Source organism: Sebastes fasciatus, chromosome 3, assembly GCF_043250625.1.
Source record: "Sebastes fasciatus isolate fSebFas1 chromosome 3, fSebFas1.pri, whole genome shotgun sequence".
Lineage (NCBI taxonomy): Eukaryota > Metazoa > Chordata > Actinopteri > Perciformes > Sebastidae > Sebastes > Sebastes fasciatus.
Window position 1 is genome coordinate 41,735,559 of NC_133797.1, and position 12,963 is coordinate 41,748,521.

The window sequence follows — 12,963 nt, forward strand, 5'->3', positions numbered from 1 at the left end:
TCACCAGCGCCACCAGCACCCAGCGGTGGAACATGGTACTGCACCCAACAGGATCACATCAACCCTTCATTAAACCTCATTAAACCTGGTTAAAGGGACTGTTTGTAACTTCTTCCACGTATAAATCATTGCGGGTCGGTGTCTCATGGTCTCTCGTGTGTCTACGCTGTTCAGACTCAGACTCCAACACAAACTCCAGTGAAGCACCAAAACCTCTTGGTTGTATCTAGTGAAGCTGTTAAACAGTGTTGGCCGCGGTCGGAGGATGCGGAGGAGACCGTAGCTTTGGTCTCCAGGACCGGAGTCTCTGCTGTACTCTGCTCCTGTGCCTGCCTTCACTCACACACCGCGCTCCCTCTCTACATTTCAGAGGCAAATATTATACGTTTTACTCAACTACATTTATTTTATATTTTAAATTGCAGATTCAGATTAATTAAAATTATCTCCAACATCAAAAACATCAATTATTATAATTAGAGCCGTCAGAGTTAACGCAATAAAAACGCGTTCACGCAAATTCTTTTTAATGCCACTAATTTCTTTAACGAATTAATGCAATTTTCGTATCATAAACTATAAAACCTGATGAATCAATCGGTACCAACCATGTCCTACTAGCTGGTAGTGAAGGAGGTTCAATAACGCTCCAAACTTACACTAAATTTTGTCATAAAGTGTCATAAAGTGGGCATGTCTGTAAAGGGGAGACTCGTGGGTACCCATAGAACCCATTTACATTCACTGATCTGGAGGTCAGAGGTCAAGGGACCCCTTTGAAAATGACCATGACTGTTTTTCCTCACTAGACTTCAGCCCAACTTTGGAGCGTTATTTAACCTCCTTCATGAGGTTGGTTGGTACCGATGGATTCTTTAGGTTTTCTAGTTTCATATATCTGTAGCTTCACTCCAGCTCTAAAATTGAACCTACTACAGCCTCTGAAAGACAGTAAAGTCAGCGGGTCTCAGAGGGTTAATTTGCTTAAAGACACATTTGTTTAAGAATATGCAGCATGTGAGAATAACATTAACTGAAAACAGCATTAAAAAGCACATTTTTGGATCATTGCAGCCCAAATAATCACAACGACTGGTTCAGGACCCATCTGCTGCATGTTATCCCAACGTTTCTGTCATTTACTGACAGCTACATTTTACTATCAGATAAAAAGGCATCCCAAAATATTAAAAATAAATAGATCGTGACACATGAAACCTCTCAGGATTAGGTAGAGATGGAGCAGCTGCAGAGTCTCCTGGTGGCCTCGAGGTCCCAACTTCATGTCCAGCCTGGTCTTCCTCATCCGTCTCTCTTTCTTTTACCGTCCTTTACAATTCACTGAATTACAACGGAACTGCAACACCGTCGACCTCTTAGAGCAGGGGTCAGCAACCTTTACTATCAAAAGAGCCATTTAAGGCAAAAAAAAAAATATCTGTCTGGAGTTGCTAAACATTTGATCATTGTGATGAAGGTAACACAGTTTATAGTCTAAGTATATAGAATATAAGTCTAATGCAGTGAGGGCCAAAGAGACAATGTACTACGGAGTATTAGGGCCACATTGAGGGAAAAAACATCTGAGATTTACACAATAAAGTCAGAATATTACGAGAAAAGTCATAACTTTACTGGAAAAAAAGAAAATAACACGTAAAATTACTACTTTATAATATTACGACATTATTCTGGAAATCTGATTAATTTTTTTCCTCAATGTGGCCCTGATACTCCGTCGTACCGTCGTACCATAGACCTACAACAATGATAAATAAAAATGAAAATGTAAACAATTATTCATTTCCACAGATTTTTTAAAAATCCACTAGAGCCACTGGAGAGGAGCTGACGATCCGCAGGTTGCTGACCCCTGATCTAGAGCCTCTGAGCTGAACCAGAACATGAAAACAACTTCCACTCGTCTCTTTATGAGCAGAGATGGATCAGAGAGCAGCGATACACCTGAGAAACGTCAGGTAGCGACAGATTAACGGTATCAAGTGTTTTGCTTTATTGGACTGCATATTCACTGAAGTCAGAGCGGTCCAGATTCTCTCTCGTCTTCTGGAAGTCAGAACCACAAAAACAACATCCCACATGTTCAACTAAACTCTGATTCATTAGAAAAAGAAAGAAGACAAGAAAACATGAAACATGTCTGCAGGATCAACGCCAACGCTGCCGGAACAACAACAGACTCTTTATGTAGTAAATGTTGTGATCATCTACGTCAATCTGCAGTTCTATTCTCATTAGGTGTGATTATACGTATATATACACACGTTTCAGTGCTGCTTTATCCACCTGTAATCCAATCAGATCATCTCCTCCTGTCGGTGTGAGATAATACAAAGGCATGCACACTCACACCTCACTCAGTAAAATCAACTTGTACAAATTTTGTTTTTATAATCCTTTTTTTTTTTCACTTTAATGAACACCAACTATAGTTTTAAACAAAAAAAAGAAAAGAAAGTAAAAAGAAAAAGAAAAACAACAGATGTTGGGTGGCGGGGGGGTCGGGGGGTTGGGGGGTGTCGGGGGAGAGGAGTCTCGACAACAGGTTGGATGACTTGGTTGCTATGTTTTCAAAAAACCACATCAAATTGTAAATTCTATATAGATATACTCGCTCAACAAGTCTGCATAATCTGTCACCGTAGACACATCTGACGTCATGTTTTTTAAATATTTCCTGCAAACCGGTCGAACCGATTTAAGGCCTCCGAGTTTGACAGCGCAGTCAAGTCACGTCCACGCGGTCCGGACCGAACCGGGCCGAGCCGGGCCGAGCCGGCGCCGGACTCTCGACCCTTATCGAGAGGCGTTTTCCTGATGTTACTTCAGAATGAAAAAAGGCCCCGTAGAGTCGTGTTGTTTTTAGTCTCTCTCTCTCTCTCTCTCCTCAGAATATAAGATTATCTCAACATTTAAATAAATCACTGCATCTGATGTCTTATAAAACACGCCGATATCTTCATGTCATTGTGAGGGGGTGGGGGGTATTATTTAAATAGGCTCGTTGATGATTCAAACTATACAAACTCTGAGTGGACAGAGCTCGGGGGGGTGGGGGGGGGGGGTGGGGGGGTGGGGGGGGTTCAGGGAAGCAACAACTTTTCCATTTAAAGGAACATCGTCTGTTTGCATCATTATACAGTTTACAATGTAGTACCATGCTAGCGCTGCTCGCCTCGTCCTAACCGTTTATTAGCAATGAGAATCAGTGCTGTTGGAAACTACAACACGCACACACTACTGTTATAGAGCGGTGAAGCCCCTCCCCTTCCTGTCACCGCCACGGGACCTCATAACGGAAATATAAATATGAACGGTAGTCGACGGAGAGAGATCAATATGTTATTGATCCGGTTTGAATCACACCATGAATCACAGATATGATGTTTGAACATATAAAAGATAATTTTGCCAGACTGTTTAGAATGTGAATATATCAAAAAATAAAATAAAAAGAATATTATAATTATTATACTTTGTGTTTTTGTTTCAATTGTTAAAAACACAATAAAAAAGGTGTTGAAGGTGTGGGGTTGAAATGTCGAGAATAAATCAAACTACTAGCGTTAGTGCATAGATATACTATATACTGACATTTCGACTTCAGAAATAAACAATCAAATCATTTTTTTTATTTTTCCCGTCCAGAAAGTTTCAGTTTGTAGTAAAACTGTTGAAGAAAATTAAGAAAATACGTCATGAGAAAGACGACGCAGCCTAAGGTGTGGTAGTGGAACGTAGCTAAGTTGGTTAGCTAGCTAGCGTCGGTGACGTGGGTCAGGTGACCATATTTTCAAACCCCCAAACCGGGACCCTTTAAGTGTACCGAGCGTTCATGGACTACCGTTCATATTTGTTTCTGAAATAAGGTCCCATGGTGGTCACAGGAAGGGGCGGGACTTCAGCTTTCTATTAACCCCATTCTGCCCAGGTGCCTTCTGCTTTCACCCAATCACAACGCCCGAAAGAGGAGGAGGAGGAAGAGGAGGAGGAGGAAGAGGAGGAAGGAGGGAAGAGGAGGAGGAGGAGTGAATAACTAAAAGAGAAGATGGGGGGGAGAGAAAAGAAATAAACAAAAATGAAATCAATTTTTGTTTGTACAGAAAACAAACCGAAGTAAACAAAGCAGCAAATGCAGAAAATCACACTTCATGCATTCAAAATGAGGAGGAGGAGGAGGAGGAGGACAAAGAGGAGTAAGCGGAGGAGGAGGAGGAGGAAGAAGAGGAGGAGGAGGAGGAGGAAGATTCACAGTTTTCTCAGCTACGATGCAGAGATGGATGAGGGAGTGCATACGGGGCAGGTGATCAGGTGATCAGGTGATCAGGTGATGCAGAGCAGGTTAGCAGGTTAGCAGGTTAGCGGTGGTTCGGAGGGCTGAGCGCCAGTTTAATAGCGTTACTGGTGACGTCCGGAGGGCAGAACGGGGTCAAACTACATTCCTGGTCCGACTAACATGAATCTGTTAACGTAGAAAGAGTCTCTGTGTGTTTCCAACACGTTGTTAAAATCTTGGCGTCGCCTTCTTGTTTCATACAGTTTCTTTAGAGAAATGAAGCTCTGGTCTGTAGTGGGGGGGTCGGGGGATCGGGCAGCTATGATGCTGGGAGGTCCGCGCTGGAGGGAGGGGGGGCGGGGGGGGACTGGAGGAAGCGGCGGTGGCGGCGGCTCAGACGGGCGGCGCTTTGCGCTGCAGTAGATACTGAGAGATGTCGTCTGCGTCGCGCTTCAGCCAGGCGGCGTTGAGGTTGATGTTCTCACAGCACTGCTGCACCGTACGCTCGGCCGCCGGCGCCGGGTGGCTGTCAAAGAAACTCTGCGGGGACAAAAACCACGGTTAACCATTAGATCATTTAGTTCTTTATAATTGCTGTATTATCACCATTATTTCAATAAATTCAGATCATAACTAATATTATTATTCTAATATTTATTGTTACCATTATTTATTGATGTCCTTCTATTGGCTGTTATTAGTGAGTATATAACAGTCATATCAGTAGCAGTGTTACTGGGAGCTCATTCTGCCCCCTAGAGGTCAAAAACACCTTCATGGTTCTCTGTAACATGATTCAGCTGATTTAAAATCAGGTTTCTGTTCCAGAAAGATAAAATAACACGGAATGATTTCTATTTGTGAATTAATAATCAACTTCCAGAAATAAACCTCCTAAAAGAACAACTAATGAAACTACAGAATACGTCTAAAGCTCTCACCTTCACTTCAGCAGCCATTTTGTCGATAGCAAATCCATCAACTGTGAGCTGCAAAGACACAGAACAAGAAACATCATCAACAACAACATCCACAATAACAACAACAACATCCACAATAACAACAACAACATCCACAATAACAACAACAACATCCACAATAACAACAACATCCACAATAACAACATCCACAATAACAACATCCACAATAACATCCACAATAACAACAACATCCACAATAACAACAACATCCACAATAACATCCACAATAACAACAACATCCACAATAACAACAACATCCACAATAACATCCACAATAACAACAACATCCACAATAACAACAACATCCACAATAACAACAACATCCACAATAACAACATCCACAATAACAACATCCACAATAACAACATCCACAACAACAACAACATCCACAATAACATCCACAATAACATCCACAATAACAACAACATCCACAATAACAACAACATCCACAATAACAACAACATCCACAATAACAACATCCACAATAACAACAACATCCACAATAACAACATCCACAACAACAACATCCACAATAACAACATCCACAATAACAACAACATCCACAATAACAACAACAACATCCACAATAACAACAACAACATCATCCACAATAACAACAACAACATCCACAATAACAACAACAACATCCACAATAACAACAACAACATCCACAATAACAACATCATCATCAACAACAATAACAGCAACAACAATTCTTTGTATTACAAGTTTTCTGAAAATGTTTGTTTGAATATACGAATGAGGCATTTATCTTATTATATTTGTCCTGGGGTCCCTAAACAGTGTTGAAGTCCATAAACTGGGTCTCACTGTGAAGATGATATCAATCATTGATCATTTTTATCAATTCTCCAGGGGTAAAAAAATGGTTAAATTTAGCACCAAATCTGTGAAACAAACGATATCAACCCAGAAATTGCTGCAACAACTTATGAGACATAATAGAGCATGGAGATGACCATCAGATACTTCTATCATCATGTTCTAAACACTTATACACTTTAACATCTTCAGGTTCCAGCTTTTAGATGATGTTCACCACTTCTATGTGACATCTACTGTTGACCTGCTCTCTCCCCCTAGAGACCCCCTGGACCCCCCTAAAGACCCCCTGGACCCCCTAAAGACAGCTCTATTGTGGGTCTCAGAGGGTTAATCTTACACCGATGACCTCATGAAGCAGCAGCAGCAGCGGTTTGTTTTTACCTTGATGAGCCGTGATATGAGGAAGCCGCCCTGGTAGCGGTTGTAAAGCTCCTCCCAGTTGTCCTTCACAAACTTCCAGGCAGCTTTCCGGCCTTGTTTACTGCTCCCTGCCACGCCCCCGATTACTGACACCGTGTCCTGGGGACGCACGTCTTCCTGTCGGTGACAAGACCCACAGAGAGGTTAGCCGAGGTCAGGTTTGTTCCGTCTGCATCTCACTGTTTTTAAACTCATTCTCTAAACTAAACTTGCTGTCCTGTTGTAGTTGGTGCTTTATCATTTTTTACAGTGTAATCATTAAGCCAGGAAACAGCTCTGGACCATAAACCAACTCAAAGTCCAAACACATTAAAACAGAAACTGGGTCAGGGTTTCCTCCTTTAGAAGAATGCTGGTTCCTCCGTCAGACAAAGAAACTAAACTCTGCATCATGCAGTCAAACGTGGTCAAACGTGGTCAAACGTAGTCAAACGTGGTCAAACGTAGTCAAACGTAGTCAAACGTAGTCAAACGTGGTCAAACGTGGTCAAACGTAGTCAAACGTGGTCAAACGTAGTCAAACGTGGTCAAACGTAGTCAAACATGGTCAAACGTAGTCAAACGTGGTCAAACGTAGTCAAACGTGGTCAAACGTAGTCAAACGTGGTCAAACGTAGTCAAACGTGATCAAACGTGGTCAAACGTAGTCAAACGTGGTCAAACGTAGTCAAACGTGGTCAAACGTGGTCAAACGTGGTCAAACGTGGTCAAACGTGGTCAAACGTGTACCGAGAGGGCGAAGCTGAGGACTTTCTGGATGAGGTCGGGGGCAGAGATGGCGCCCAGCACTCGCTCGATACGATTCTTCTCCTCCTGCATGTCGGCTTGTTTGTGGAGCTGAAAAGGTTGAAGAAGAAACAAATATATAAGAAAGATAACGTATAAAGTGAGATGTGTCTCTGAACATGTTGATGTGACAGTCTGACATGTTGCTGCTGCAGTCTCACCTTCAGCATTGTGTCCAGCGTGGTGCTGTCTCCATGCTTCAGCACTGTTAGATACACCTGAAACACAACAACAGTCAGAACGATGCTCCGATAGGATCCATTTACAGGATTAAACATAATCTAACTGTGGTTTGTGACTCCAGAACTCATCCTGCACGATGTTAATGGGATTAATGGTCCAACACAAGCTGTCTTATCAGGTTTATCAGTCCATAATAAATGATAATTAGACACTGTGATGGAGGAGCCATGTGGACTTTGGGTGGGTATGATAATAACTTTATATAAACAGGGCAGTGGTAAAGATTAGAGCTGTCAATCAATGATAATATTTAATTGACTGACAGCCCTAATAAAGATATGTGTCATCTTATACAGATGTTGTCACATCACATCAAGTATTAGCCGACTCACTGCTGTTCAACACTTTCTTTTTGTTTTGACCAATTTGTAGCTGCATTAAAAAATGTTTGCACTTCAATTGTAATTCCTGTTAATTTTAAAAAAATTTTGTGTTGTTTTTGTGATATAAATAAAGTTTATTATATTTATATTTATTTTACTAACCACAAAACAACACATGTTGAGTGTGAAAGGTTCTTTAAGAATAAGCATCACAGAAATCCCTGGTGGATCGCGGTGGTCAGTGTTGTATTGTTCTCACCGGGCTCCGGAGGTCTGCGAGCAGGTCCTGCTTGCCCTCCGCGTGGTCCCTGAATCTCCGCCGGGCCTCCTCCAGTGTGGGTTTGTGTCCCGCCTTCCCCAGCTTCCCCAGAACCAGACCTCTCAACAGGGCGTCCAGGTGGCCTGCACGACAAACACCAACGAGTTATCGTCTTTGTCTCGCCACAACACGGACACGGGTCAGGGCTAGAGCTGCACCATTATTTGGATCAATATTGAGATCACGATTATTTATCAGGATTATTCATTGATTGTAGCGACATATTTTAACATTTTATTGCACTTTCACATTAAAATAAACAGAGCGTTGTTTTGTCTTCCATGCTGCGCTACATTCCTGTTAATTGCAATATTTTTTTCTGCTATATATATATATATATATATATATATATATATATAGCAATATGAAACAGAAGAATATTCACCCTACCCCTTTTGGTAGCTACATTTTAAAGTTAAATGCTTCAACTTGGAGCACTTGGAGAGCAAAATTACCATCATTAAGAGGCTCGATAAACAATTTATGTTCTCAATTTAATCATAAACACATTGGCTGTGTAGATAATATCTATACCCAAAAGTGGCTGTTCGTTCAGGAAAACGCTTGATCTGATCTGATCAGCAGAGTTTTCTATGAGCAGAACATTTTAAACGTTAATATCTCAGACGTGATAAATATTGGATTCACTGTGCAGCCTTAAGTCATAATCACTATTAAATCAATATTCTCCCACTCCCATGTTAATAAGAGTATTAAATACTCCCTTTAAGGTTCATTTAGAACAGATTAAAAAATGTGTGATTAATCCTAATTAATCATGGACAATCATGTGATTCAATATTTGAATCGATAGACAGCCTTAAAGCTAACCGATGGATGCAGCCGTAGAACAACTCCCCTGTTCTGAGAGGTGATATGACAGCTTCAGTTCCCCGTCACAAAGGGCCGTCTGACGGCGAGGTGAAGCAGTGAAAATATTCTAAATATAGCGTACACTTGAACTGATATTGATTCTTACAGGTGGCTATAATCCGTTCCTCTGCTGCTCCCGACGAGCCGTCAGAAAGCTACATCGCTCTCTTCAAAGCCACCAGACTCCATTAAAAGAAACAGTAATTTGACCTCTCAGAACGCCGGAGTAAACACAACCCCACTTCAGAAATACAAACTAACCCTTTCAGTTATTTCTGATCACTGATCACAGCTAGCGTTGACTCAGCTAGCGCTAGCGTTCACATTATTCAGAACCTTATTGATTAGCTCACTATGCTAACGTACGTCACAGCTTTATGCTAACGGCTGAGTGGACGTTTCTGTTTGAGAAAAACGTAAAGGAGCGCAGATGGACCGGCCCTTTAAGGTGAATTACATTACGTAAATAGATTTTTCATTCCTATGCAACTTAACATATTAACTTAATATATAAACTTATAAAATGATGACGGGCGTCGAGACGAACATATCTTACTTTACGAGGTGTCGAAAAACAAAAAGAAGCAACAACAAACTACTGTCAATAAATGGTAAATGAATCTCCTCGGGTCTAAAGAAGGAGCTCCTCCTCACCTTCCCCCGGTTTGCAGTCCCAGCCCAGCTCCAGGCCGATGGGGGTGAAGAGGTCCCGGATGAACTCCTGGATCTCCTCGTGGAAGTCGGTGTGGGACAGCAGCGAGGACAACACTCCCAGGTTGCAGCTGAGGTCGCTCCACACCGTGTAGTTGGGCTCGTTGACGAACGCCTCCATCAGCTTCAACACCTCCACCGTGCTGATCATCCCTGCACGAGACTGGAGACACACAACACATTCAGAGAGGCTTCCTTCCCTTTCTGATCCTCCAAAATAAATAAAGTCCTCTGGAGCTTTAGGGAAGATAAACGACTTCTAAGTTTCCTCTCGTGTCTCATTTAAAGTCTCAATCTGTGGTTTTATAGAGAAACAACCGCAGAGCAAACGTCGCTCAACAACCTGAAATGGAATTATTGGTGGAAACATGTATGAAGACACCTGCTGTAAAACAATGAGTGACAGATTGGGCCTAAAACTAACCTGTTGATGCAGCAACTCCTGTGTTCTGAGAGGTAACATGACAAGACGGCAATTCAACGGCTTCAGTTCAGAAAGGGCCGTCTGATGGCGAGGTAAATATGTGAAAATATTCTAAATATAGCGTACACTTAAACTGATAGTTTTTTTTATGTGGCTAAAATGCAGCCCTTTCTGATGAGGAACTGAAGCGGTTAAATTGCTCTCTTCAAAGCCACCAGACTCCGTTCATAAAAACAGTCATTTGATGATATTAAATCGGATAAAATGTAGCTGTTGTGCTTATTTATATCGATGCGTATTGCTGATACGTTGATTAATGTATTAATGTATAATGAATCACTTCAGTATATTCAAATTGAGGATTATTGTTTTGGTATTTTGTTAGGGGGATGACGTCATAAAATATGACGAAAGAAATTAAAGTCCTCGTTTGAAAAGCTCGACAGAAGCTTTGAATGACACCCTGTACAACCACTCGGCCTCCATCTCTCACTCTCCCTGTTTCAGACTTCCTGCCCTCCTCTACTCTGCTCCGTGTCTTTGTTTACACTGGAAGGGAAGTGTGTGTGTGTGTGTGTGTGTGTGTGCGTGTGAGCGTGTGTGTGCATGCGTGTGCGTGAGCATCACCAGGGAGAACAGGTCGTTCTGCAGGCCCAGTCGGTCCACCGGCTGCAGGCTGAGGTCTCTGACGCCCGGCAGCAGACTCTCCAGCATGGACGAGCTGTACTGGATGCGGTAGAAGCCCACGGTGCCGGGGTTGATCTGTAAACAGCAGGGACACATCTGGGTCAGCGCCACCGGTTATTATTATTATTCCTCTCAGACTGAGTGCTCTTATCCAGCATCATGGATGAGCTTAAAGGGAGGGAAACAGCAGCATCATCCTAATGCTAATGCTCCAGGGTTTAGACAACAAAAGGCTTGTTGTGGTGGCAAAAGTTCCCCAAACACTGATAACGCTGCTCCGACATCAGCACAGAGACGACTGGAGTCTGTTAAAGCTGCAGGAGGCAGACTGGAGCAAATTAATATAAGTTATTTATATTAAACGGTCACTATATCCTGACAGCAGTAGTGAATGTTGCAGAAGTTCAAAGTCACAGTTAAAGATCGGGTGGACGATGTTGGAAAGCTAGCATAATGTGAAAGTAGCATCGCCTCAGGAGCTCCGTCTAAACCAGAGGTCAGCAACCTGCGTCTCTTCAGCTCCTCTCCAGCGGCTCCCTTTGGATTTATCAACATGGAAATGAATAACTGTTTTTTGTTTACATTTTAATTTGTATTGATCATTGTTGTAGGTCTATGGTACGACGGAGTCTTAGGGCCACATTGAGGGGAAAAAAATAATCGGAGATTTCGAGAATAAAGTCATAATATTACGAGAATTAAGTCATAGGTTTACGAGAAAAAAGTTGTAATATTCAGATAATAAAGTCAGAAGTTTAAAAGAAAAAAGTCATGAGAATAAAATTATAAATATTATAAATATTATATTTTACGTGTTATTTTTTCTCTCTCGTAAAGTTATGACTTTATTCTCGTAATATTCTGACTTTATTCTGTAAATCTCAGATGTGTTTTCCCTCAATGTGGCCCTAATACTCCGTAGTACATTGTCTCTTTGGCCCTCACTGCATTAGACTGATATACTATATACTTACACTATAAACTGTGTTACCTTCATCACGATGATCACATGTTTTGTGGCTCCAGACAGATGTTTTGATAGTAAAGGTTGCTGACCCGGGTCTAAACTGCAGTCGGTAACATGAACGTGGAACGAGTCGATATTTACAGATCAGTATCGGCTGTATGATGAAGCCTCAAACATCTTCAGTCCTTCCTTCACTTCTTCATTCAGACGGAAACATCATCAACAGCCACGAGAGACCAAACATTCATTTACACTCCCAGAACAGCAGAATAAAAGATGACATGATATAACAGACTAAACTGTTTCTTTGTTAGTAGACAGAAGAAGTGAGGGTGAGTCTGATGACTACTTCCTCTCTCGCTCTTCCTCCCGACTGACAGACAGGAAGTCCTCGTCTGTTAACTCCGTTTGAACTTTTCACTTTCACATGAAGACAGAGATTCTCTCCTGACTCATTAACTCATCTGGAGACGGGGAGCCGGATCCCGTTTGGTCAAAGTTTAACTTCATTCTGGATGGAAGACGAATGTTTATATTTGACTGTCTCAGCTTAAAGTTTTACTCGTTTGTACTTACGGGACATTTTCAGACTTGTAGAGACACACGACGACGGCACGGTGCAACAAAGATGTTGTATAATTCAAAACATGAATATTCCACTGAAAGGGTTCTTAAATGATTCAAACACTTACACATCTAACCTTCATTTTCACTGATTATAAACAAAGCATTTCATGCTCACTCGTATTAACTACAGTTAGAGACGCATCCACCTGATCCACCAGACTGGTTATTAGCATGATCTCTATAAACACATATTCACATGTAGAATCTGGAGTAACGGGACCAGATGTTGGCCTCAGAAGCGTTCTGGTTTGTAAGTATGTTTCAAACTTTGTCTCAGGTATTGAATAGAAATGTTGATTTAGACCTTCTAATGGCTGTTGTTGGTGTTCTAGATCCTCAGGGGGGTAATAAACTAGTCCAGTAACATGATAACAGGATAACAGGATGACCAAAACTCCGACGTCTCCCCCGTTCCCTCCGGCCGCGGTCGGGAGGCTGAGGCGGGAAAAGCCAACACTAG

The 12,963-nt window shown here is 41.8% G+C and overlaps 2 protein-coding genes across 3 annotated transcripts in view; one reads left to right on the plus strand and one right to left on the minus strand.

Annotated features, from left to right (window-relative positions):
* Positions 1-12,963, plus strand: part of ccsapa (centriole, cilia and spindle-associated protein a) — a 157,368-nt gene that overhangs the window by 82,972 nt on the left and 61,433 nt on the right. The gene's annotated exons all lie outside the window — the stretch shown is intronic.
* npepps (aminopeptidase puromycin sensitive) overlaps positions 1,991-12,963 on the minus strand; it is a 31,233-nt gene continuing 20,260 nt past the window's right edge. The window contains exons 16-23 of the mRNA XM_074631211.1: positions 10,850-10,984; positions 9,742-9,961; positions 8,155-8,297; positions 7,491-7,547; positions 7,273-7,380; positions 6,505-6,660; positions 5,239-5,286; positions 1,991-4,837 (exon numbers count right to left, since the gene is read on the minus strand). Coding sequence (XP_074487312.1) covers positions 4,691-4,837; positions 5,239-5,286; positions 6,505-6,660; positions 7,273-7,380; positions 7,491-7,547; positions 8,155-8,297; positions 9,742-9,961; positions 10,850-10,984 — 1,014 coding nt within the window. The 3' untranslated portion in view covers positions 1,991-4,690. The remainder of the gene's footprint in view (positions 4,838-5,238; positions 5,287-6,504; positions 6,661-7,272; positions 7,381-7,490; positions 7,548-8,154; positions 8,298-9,741; positions 9,962-10,849; positions 10,985-12,963) is intronic.